General features: G+C 47.1%; 1 protein-coding gene and 1 pseudogene across 1 annotated transcript; one reads left to right on the top strand and one right to left on the bottom strand.

The window, feature by feature from the left end:
• The first annotated feature begins 2,673 nt into the window (after positions 1–2,673).
• On the top strand, positions 2,674–10,096 carry LOC114908891 (AT-rich interactive domain-containing protein 1A-like). The gene is given in 3 exon segments (XM_029245626.1): positions 2,674–2,686; positions 7,837–8,784; positions 8,787–10,096. Coding segments are annotated over 3 exon segments (2,271 nt in total).
• Positions 3,611–5,629, bottom strand: LOC114909029 (annotated as a pseudogene).
• Positions 10,097–10,389: the final 293 nt, after the last annotated feature.

Here is a 10,389-nt window from a genome sequence, read left to right as displayed (position 1 = left end):
TGAAACAAAGACTGTTGTACTTGAGCCCTAGGCAGTAAATCAGGTTGAAGGGGAGTAGCTAAAACTGTCAACGGCTCTGCTCATGAAGGATGTTGGAAGTCATAGGATAGGAGAAAAAGCAAGTAGTCAGACAGAGAAGTTAGGCTTGATGAGGTTCAGATTATCAGACCTTGGGACTGCCTATTTAAATAATGTGAACCTTTTTGGCTTAAACTCCGTGGGTCCCTCAGGTCCCAGGGGATTTTATGTCCTTCCTCTGAGCAGGAAAGCTCCGGATGCCATTGGAAAGGCTGCTTTCTCAGCATCCCGAGAGCCACACCCAGGTCCTCTCTGAAGATAAGGAACAAGTGCAAAACAAAACAAAAATTCATCTTTGTCAAGCCTGAGAAAAGGAATTGAAATTAGAATTTGGGAGCATGGATTTATTAATTTAAAAGTTTAGGTGAGTATGTACTGAGTGCTAAGCATGGCCATCCTTGTTTTATAGGTGAGGAAGTGAGGCTTGAGAGGCAAATAATTGGCCTAGGGTCAGATCCAGTGACAGAAAACCTAAGACCCAGGTCTGTTGGCATCACAACGATTCTGCTCTGCTGCTTCTTCATTCAGTGTGGCAAAAAATACTTGGGGCTTTTTACCGTGGCTGAATTCATTTGCCTATGCCAGGAGAGGTGGAACCCAACCCAATCATGGAAAGGGTTCTAGAAAGCAAGGCAGAAGACTTGGTTCTAGTTCTGGCTGAGATTCACCATCTAGGAGCAAGTGTTTAGTGGGAATGCTGGTGAGATTTTGGGAGAAAATAAAGGATTTGTTGGGTGTAGGCAATGGTTATGTGCTTGACATATAACCATAGTACCTCTGAGGCCCCCTACATCACACGTGACAGAACTCTTAGGGCCTGGAGCTGAGACTACCCATGTCAACATGACTTGCTTGTTTGTTCCAGGAACCCTTCCCTCAGAAACGATAAGATTGTAAACCAATAATAACTGCACAGTTTGCCTCAGGAAATTCCTGCAGATCAGTTTATCCAGAGCAACAGGTAAACAGCCGGCTATTCAAACAACAGTTAGTTAGTCAAGACTTGCTTCAAGCCCGTTGCCCTGTTGTTTCCACTGATCCTATGATGCTACGAAATCTGCCCAATCTCAGTCAGCTCCACCTTGAAAGACCTGCTGTAAGTCACTTGAGACCAGATCCTAAAACCCTATAAATATCCATTTTGACTTTCTCTTCTGAGAAATTAAGACTTTGTCAAGATGGCATTCTCCCTTACTGCACCAAGTTCTGATAAATTTAGCTTTGCTGTTATCAGCAAGTGGTCTGGTGACCTTTTGCGGACTTCCAGGCCCATTTTATTGATGTGGAAACTGAGGTTCAGAGAGACTGAGTAAATGCATTCAAGTCACACAGGCAGTAATGTTGACTAGTGGTAGGCCAGAATCTGGCAGAACCAGATTCAAATCTGGTTGTCTCCTCTCAAGACCAGGTTACCCCGAAAGCCTTCACTTCTTAGCTGTAAGATGAGAGAATTGCGTTGGCTCATGAAGACTGAGATGCTCCCTTGCTTGCTTTCAACTTTGATAAAAACAAATTGAACTATTTTCAAAGCTAGAATAAATTTTCTCCTCTTCTGTCTTTTGTTGAAATATTTTCTCCAATTTTTGTCTTATATGTTTTTGTCTACAGAAATAAAAATGCAAGCCTAGTAGAAAAGGACCCTATCACATTTCTTTTTATTGTGGTAAAAAACAAATACCGTAAAATTCACCATTTTAACCATTTGAAAGCTCACAATTCAGTGGCATTTAGTACATGTAAAAAGGGGCAATCATGATTCCTCTCCAATTCCAGAACATTTTCATCACCCAAAGGGAATGGTGCACCCAACATCCTCCATGACCCCCTACCCCGGCCTCTGGTGACCATTTATCCACATGCTGTCTTTATAGATTGGCCTATTCTGGACATTTCATGTAAATGGAATAATGTAACATATGGCTTTTGTGTCTGATTCGCACTTAGCATAAAGCTTTCAAGATCCCATCGGATTTTGTCTTTTGTAATATTCATGGTATATCTTTGACACTGAATGGTAGCAAAGGAACAAGCCAAACACATGAATTATTGTGATTGAGAGGTTTTCTCCTACAGGGAGAGGCAAAGAAGTGGTCCTCAAGGGCAACAATGGGAAGGGAAACCGTTCACACCCCTTGGCCACTTGACCTAAGGATTGCTCTCCATCACTTTCCCTGGGACCTGGGCTGAGTCTGATGGTGAGACTACATGCAGGAAGGGCAAGGAGCCCATCATCGGACTTGGCCGTGATTTTGTTGACCTGCCTGGTCTTTTCCTTGCATAGTCCTTGTATGGACATGAGGACAGTGCAGCAAGCTATTGGAAGATGCCTAGTAACAGGGTGAGGTTTCAGCTGGGCTCCAGCTTGCCCTTAGGACAGTTTATGTTCAATTTCACCAGACTAACTGGAAAGAGGCTGCAGGACACTTTTTCTGTCCATGCCTAGCAGGAACCATTGCTCTCAATTTCTTACACAAAGAGAAATCAGTCTTTTTGATGTGATTGTGGAGTTCAGGTACTCCTTCTTCGGGTGTGCCAAGGGGCTGGTGTTGGTGAGTCAGTCTCTTTGAGATGCTTAGATCGAGAAGGATGCTCTTGATGAACCGTTCGGATAAGTGCATAGAAGGAAGTTTCTACTGCAGCACACGCAGAATCCTCTCCTATCAGACGCCTAAAAATGTCAAAGAAAGGAAATGGTGTTCCTAATACTGACAAATCTAAATCATGATTTGATGCCAGAGGCTAATATAAGTCTTTTCTCCCATGACAGCTCCACACTTAGAAAAGTTACTCCATCATTTCCTATTCCAGTTAATGTCAAATTGAAAATTGTTGCTTGATAAATTATTAGCAGGAAATTTTATGTTTTTTCCTTAGAGGATTTTTTTTTTGTCTTTTGCTTTTCCTATTTATTTTTTTAAAAATCCAGAATGGATCAAAAAGAACAGTCATCAGGGATACAGGTGCCAGACACAGGCCAAAGGGTAGCTAGGAAAGTATGCCTTCAGAAAGTTTGGGAGACTCGTGTTTTAGAAGCTGGACCTCACATAAATAGCTAGCTTAGTTTTCCATTGATTTAGCTTCCCCTGCCCTTCCTCCCAACATGGCACAGCTGGCTTGCCTTGCAAGGCCTCAGCTGAAGAACTCCATATACACACAGGCTGGTACAGCAGTACTTAGGTAACTAGAAGGATCTCATCCCCCTATGGTCTCATTCCAGACCTGTCTTCAGTGTGTGAGATGGTTTCACCCCTTTGAAAATACAGCCACTTCAGCACAAAACAACGTTAAATCTTTAGAATGATCAGTAAATCATCTTTCCCCCCATTTTACATGCAGCTGAAAAGGAATGACAGGCTAGGGACAGAATACTGTGAACTTTGTACTGTTGGGAATTACCACTTGTTAAATGATCATTAGCTAATGGTCACGAAATTTACATATTCAGGAAATTATATAGAGAGTACTGCAAAAACACAGTAGAAGACTGAAGTTTTGCCCATTTCAGCTCAGGAGATCCCTTCACTCCCAAGCATCATAATATGTTGTCCTTTCGACTCCAAAGTTTACTGCCTTCCCGCTCAGATGCCATCTTTTTGTATGCCATTTCGAAGAGCTTCAGTGATGCTTGCTGAAGGGAAGATGCTGCCTGCCTTATGTTTTCTCCTGTTTCACTGTCTTTTCGAGCGGGGAGCGCCCTCATTTTGGAAATCTCTTCTTTTAGCTTGTGGCACTCGTCAGCAGGCAATTGGTCCTTGAATTCTTCCACCTTGGTTTCTGTGTCATGAATGATTCCTTCAGCCATATTAACTGCTTCAACTCGTTCCTTCTTTCGCCGGTCTTCCTCAACATACTTCTCTGCATTTTTAACCATATTTTCAATATCATCTTTGCTTAACCCACCGGAAGACTGGATCGCACTCTGCTGCTCGCGTCCTGTACCCTTATCTTTGGCAGAAACATGTACAATCCCATTGGCATCAATGTCAAATGTAACTTCAATCGGAGGGACTCCACGAGGGGCTGGGGGAATCCCAATCAAAGTAAACTGTCCAAGAAGTTTGTTGTCTCCAGCCATCTCTCTCTCACCCTGACACACTTTAATCTCCACTTGCGTCTGTCCATCAGCAGCTGTAGAAAACACCTGGCTCTTCTTGGTTGGAATAGTGGTGTTCCTGTTAATAAGCTTGGTGAAGACACCTCCCAGAGTCTCAATACCCAGAGACAGGGGAGTGACATCCAAGAGTAGCACATCTGTGACATCACCAGCCAGCACACCTCCCTGAATGGCAGCTCCAATGGCCGCAGCCTCATCAGGATTGACAGCTTTACTTGGGGCTTGGCCAAAGAGAGCCTGCACAGTCTGCTGAACCTTGGGCATCCTAGTCATGCCACCAACCAGAATCACTTCTCCTATGTCACTTTTGCTGGCTTCTGCATCTTGCGTGGCTTTCTGGCCTGGAGCTGTGGTCCTTCTGATTAGATCAGTAACAATCCCCTCAAACTGAGCCCGGGTCAGCTTCATATTCAAATGCTCGGGTCCAGAAGCATCCATCATAAGGTATGGCAAATTGATGTCAGTCTGCACAGACAAAGAGAGTTCACACTTGGCCTTCTCAGCGGCTTCCTGAACCCTTTGAAGCGCCATGTTGTCTTTGGTCAAATCAACCCCTGTCTCTCTTTTGAACTCCTTCACAATGTGACACAGCAAGGCCTGGTCAAAGTCTTCACCACCTAAAAAAGTGTCTCCATTGGTGGATTTCACCTCAAATACTCCTTTCTGAATTTCCAGTATGGAAATATCAAAAGTTCCACCACCTAAATCATATACGGCAATGATTTTGTCTTCTGATTTGTCTAGACCATAGGCCAGAGCGGCCGCTGTGGGTTCATTAATTACCCGAAGCACATTTAGTCCAGATATCTGGCCAGCATCCTTAGTGGCCTGTCTCTGAGAGTCACTGAAATACGCTGGGATGGTAATCACAGCATTTTTTGCTGTGTGCCCCAAGTAATTTTCTGCAGTCTCTTTCATCTTCATCAACACAAATGCTCCAATCTGACTTGGGGAATAGAGTTTTCCATGAGCTTCAACCCAGGCATCGCCATTAGAGGCGCAGACAATTTTAAAAGGAACATTTTTAATGTCTTTTTGAACTTCTGGGTCATCATATCGCCGGCCAATGAGACGCTTGGTAGCATAGAATGTGTTGTTTGGGTTGGTGACAGCCTGTCGCTTGGCCGGCACGCCAACAAGTCGCTCACCATCTGCTGTAACGGCTACAACTGAAGGGGTGGTTCTGGCACCTTCAGCATTCTCTAGCACCTTTGCTTGTTTACCTTCCGTAACTGCCACACAGGAGTTGGTGGTACCCAAATCAATACCAACAACTGCTCCCTTGATTGCTTCTGACGCATAGTCCCGCCTTGAAACAATTCTAAAAGCTTCATGACTAAAGCCATTCCAGCCATCCTGGTGGCGGGCGGCTGGGGGGCCCCGGGAGGCTGCGGCGCCGACAAGACGGGCTACTGCGGCTCGGCTGGCGCTTATCATGGCTGGTTAATGGTGGAAATACGAGGCAGCAAACACGCGCTCGGAATTGAGAATTGCGCGGCGCGGTGATGCTAGCGCTTCTGGAAACCTCCAACTACGTGAGGTGGGGAGCGGGGTTTGATCGCTGCGGCCTGGAAGCCCGCTCTTCCGCTGAGGCGCCACCGCGCTGCCTGATAAGAAAATACCAGAACGCTGCTTCCGGAGTCAGGGCCTATGGCTAATACGCTTCGGGGCATGATGGTAGGGAAAAGCGTGTCCTCCCGTGCCAGCTGCGGCAGGTCTGGGCTCCGTGACAGACCAGGAGGCTAAAAGCGGTATATCGAGAATTTCTTTTTCTTTCTTTGCCCCGTCTGAGTTATGTGTGATATGGGATGTAAAAATAGAAAAAGAAAAGCCAAAAAATGTCATTATGTTTCCTCTTTTCAACCTTTATGGTAAAGACAAAGGGTCACAGTGAGTTCAAAAATATTTATCTTGGGCTTCCCTGGTGCCGCAGTGGTTGAGAGTCCGCCTGCCGATGCAGGGGACACGGGTTCGTGCCCCGGTCCGGGAGAATCCCACGTGCCGCGGAGCGGCTGGGCCCGTGAGCCATGGCCGCTGAGCCTGCGCGTCCAGAGCCTGTGCTCCGAAACGGGAGAGGCCACAGCAGTGAGAGGCCCGCGTACCGCAAAAAAAAAAAAAAAAAAATTCTTGTAAATATTGCATAGAACATCATAAGTTGAGATAAATGTCACAGAAGCCATTGAAACATATGACCACAGTCAATTTATGAGCAACTTAAAATATAGAAGCTTTCCAGGGTAGTAAGATTGCTGTGAAATTATAAAACATTAGCTTTCTTTTCAAATATGGCAAGCATCTAGGCAGGAATTCTGAACTCGGGGTCAGTAGATCCCTTGGAAATGATTGTGACACTTATCATGTATGTGCATCTTTCTGGGGTGAAGATCATAACCTTTTTCCCTTTTCTTTTTTTCTTTTGTAACTTTAAGGGGTTGGGGACCTAAGGATAAGAAGATTCTTTGCTCTAAGAGGTGGTTGGACTACAGTGATTTTAAAGTGATTCCAATCCTGAGATTCTTTGAAATCAGCCTTGAATTAATCAAGGATATTTTCATAGCTGATATGTTGCCACTCACAAGCAGTGGGTTGGCTGTATAACATATTGGCTCTTGTTGATTGTTTGCAAATAAGTTGCCCACCAATCACTATCGAGCCTTTGGACATTCTTTTATTTTTCTTAAATATGCATTTATTTATTTATTTGGCTATGCTGGGTCTTAGTTTCGCCATGCATGTGGGATCTAGTTCCCTGACTGGGGATCAAACCCAAGCCCCCAGCATTGGGAGTGCGGAGTCTTAACCGCTGGACCACCAGGGAAGTCCCCAAGCCTTCGGCCATTCTTAATGTCCGCTAACAGGATGTAGCCTATTATATCAAATCTCCCTGTAATTGTCACTGTTTAAATAACTGTGTTTATTCCTCATTGGACAAGTATCTATTGAATAATATTATTTGAAAATTAATTGATTTAACATATTTGGTAGGTTTAAATATGTTTCATTGCCTTCCCTAAAGAGTAGATGACATTCTATGAAGGAATATTTCATAATACGGGTCCACAATTTCTCACTCTCAATTCCCAAATCTAGAAAGCTCTGAAGATAGAGTTTTTTTTCCATAACTCACTTGAGAGTAAATGCGACCTGAATTGAACTCATTTGGCAGTAAGATCTGACCTGAACTGGCGTGAGGCTTTTTATAGTCATTATTTATCTACTCAGTATGAACAATCATACATTTCGCTGCAGAGACATTAATGTTTGATTATGGAATGCTGACCTGGGACCCTGCTTAAGATGTTCTGTAATATGTAATCTATGTACCATATTATCTTCCTAGAATCCCCTAAATCCTGAATTCTAAAACATAACTGCCCCCCAGGCTCTCAGGTAAGAGTTTGTGGACCTAGACCATATATTTTTGCCTGAGAAGCTTTTGTAATTCTGTGTGTATGTGTCTATGCGGTCACGTTTAAAAGAAGAACAAAGCACCTTTCTCATCTCTCCAAACCGGACTGACACACAATAAATTATTTCTGACCTTTGAGAAATGAACTTTGAAAAGCACTCATACACAGTTACGCCAGCAGGCAGAGCACGGGCTCTGCCCTGCAAGGCGCTGCCTATCAGGGCGTGAACCAAACATGAAATGCTGCACACGGATCAGAGAGCCAACCATGAAGGCCCATGGCCTTCCCATGGCACACGCCAGCCCCCATATGGTCCTTCTGCCCCCGTGTCCCCCATGACGAAGCCCCCTCCATCCAACTACCAGCCCCCACCAAGCATGCAGAATCACACTCCTCACGTATCCAGACCTGCTCCCCTGCTCCGGCCAATGGAGAACCGCACCTCTCCTAACAAGTCTCCATTCCTGCACTCTGGGATGAAGATGCAGAAGCCAGGTCCACCAGTACCTGCCTCACGCATAGCACCTGCCCCTGTGCAGCCCCCTATGATTCGGCGGGACATCACCTTCCCACCTGGCTCTGTTGAAGCCACACAGCCTGTGTTGAAGCAGAGGAGGCGGCTCACGACGAAAGACATCGGAACCCTGGAGGCGTGGCTGGTAATGATGTCCCTCAAGTCCGGGCTGCTGGCAGAGAGCACGTGGGCATTAGACACCATTAACATCCTGCTGTATGATAACAACAGCATCATGACTTTCAACCTCAGTCAGCTCCCAGGGTTGCTAGAGCTCCTTGTGGAATATTTCCCACGTTGCCTGATTGAGATCTTTGGCATTTTAAAGGAGTATGAGGTGGGTGACCCAGGACAGAGAATACTACTGGACCCTGGGAGATTCAGCAAAGCGTCTAGTCCAGCTCCTGTGCAGGGGGAGAAGGAGGAAGACCTTCTAGGTCCTAAACTAGAGGAGGAAGAAGAGGAGGATGTAATTGAAAATGATGAGGAGATGGCCTTTGCGGGCAAGGACAAAGCCGCCTCAGAGAATCGTGAGGAGAAGCTGATTAGTGAGTTTGACAGGCTTCCAGTAAAGCTCGTGCAAAAGCCGTCTGTGGTGGGCTGCTCAGATAAGCTTGGGCGCGTGCAGGAGTTTGACAGTGGCTTGCTGCACTGGCGGATTGGTGGGGGGTCACCACCGAGCATATCCAGACCCGCTTTGAGAGCAAAACAGAGCTGCTGCCTTCCCGGCCTCATGTACCCTGCCCACCAGTCACTCGGAAGTATGTCACAGCAGTAGAGGGTACCCCAGGGACAACAGAGCAGGAGGGCCCCCCGACTGATGGCCCTCCAGAAAAACGGATCACAGCCACTATGGATGACATGTTGTCCACCCGGTCTAGCACACTGACCGAGGAGGGAGCTAAGGGTGTAGAGGCCACCAAGGAAAGCAGCAAGTTTCCATTTGGCATCAGCCCAGCACAGAGCCATCGGAACATCAAGATCCTAGAGGATGAACCCCACAGTAAAGATGACACCCCACTGTGTACCCTTCTGGGCTGGCAGGATTCCCTAGCCAAACGCTGTGTCTGTATCTCCAGTACCATCCGAAGTCTGTCATTTGTGCCAGGCAACGACTTTGAGATGTCCAAGCACCCGGGGCTGCTGCTGATCCTGGGCAAGCTGATCTTTCTGCACCACAAGCACCCGGAATGGAAGCAGGCGCCACTGACTTACGAGAAGGAGGGGAAGCAGGCCCAAGGGGTGAGCTGCAACAAAGTGGAGTGGTGGTGGGACTGCTTGGAGATGCTTTGGGAAAACACCTTGGTCACGTTCGCCAACAGGTCGGGGCAGCTGGACCTCTCCCCATACCCCGAGGGCATTTGCCTGCCTGTCCTGGATGGACTCCTACACTGGGCAGTCTGCCCTTCAGCTGAAGCCCAGGACCCCTTCCCCACCCTGGGCCCCAACGCCGTCCTCTCCCCACAGAGATTGGTCTTGGAAACCCTCAGCAAACTCAGCATCCAGGACAGCAATGTGGACCTGATCCTGGCCACAGCCCCCTTCAGCCGCCTGGAGAAGTTGTACAGCACCATGGTGCGCTTCCTCAGTGACCCAGAGAACCCGGTGTGCCGGGAGATGGCTGTGGTACTGCTAGCCAACCTGGCACAGGGTGACAGCCTGGCAGCCTGTGCCACTGCAGTGCAGAAAGGCAGCATCGGCAACTTCCTGGGCTTCCTGGAGGACAGCCTTGCTGCCACACGGTTCCAGCAGAGCCAGGCCAGCCTGCTCCACACGCAGAACCCGCCCTTTGAGCCAGCTAGTGTGGACGTGATGCGGCAGGCTGCCCGTGCGCTGCTGGCCCTGGCCAAGGTGGACGAGAAACACTCGGAGTTCACGCTGTATGAGTCACGGCTGTTGGACATCTCGGTATCACCGTCGATGAACTCACTGGTTTCACAAGTCATTTGCGATGTTCTGTTTTTGACTGGTCAGTCATGACAGCCGTGGGACGCCTCCCTCCCTGTGTGCACGTGCGCACGCGTGGAGAACTTAGAAACTGTTGCCCTTTACTGATGCAAAACCACCTCAGAATCCAGTTTACCCTGTGCTGTCCAGCTTCTCCCTTGGAAAAAAAGTCTCTCCTAGTTCTCTTTCCTCCTCCTTCTCGCCCCTTCTTCCTCCCGATCTTTCTATTCCCTGTCCTCACTTTACTCCCCTCAGGACCCTGCCCTATTTGAAAAGACAAAGCTCTGCCTACATAGAAGACTTCTTTTATTTTAACCAAAGTTACT

The sequence above is a fragment of the Monodon monoceros genome, unplaced genomic scaffold, assembly GCF_005190385.1.
Source record: "Monodon monoceros isolate NGI ecotype Baffin Bay Population unplaced genomic scaffold, NGI_Narwhal_1 Super_Scaffold_4, whole genome shotgun sequence".
NCBI lineage: Eukaryota > Metazoa > Chordata > Mammalia > Artiodactyla > Monodontidae > Monodon > Monodon monoceros.
Note: the sequence above shows the minus strand (reverse complement) of the source record. Positions and strands in the feature narration are given on the sequence as shown.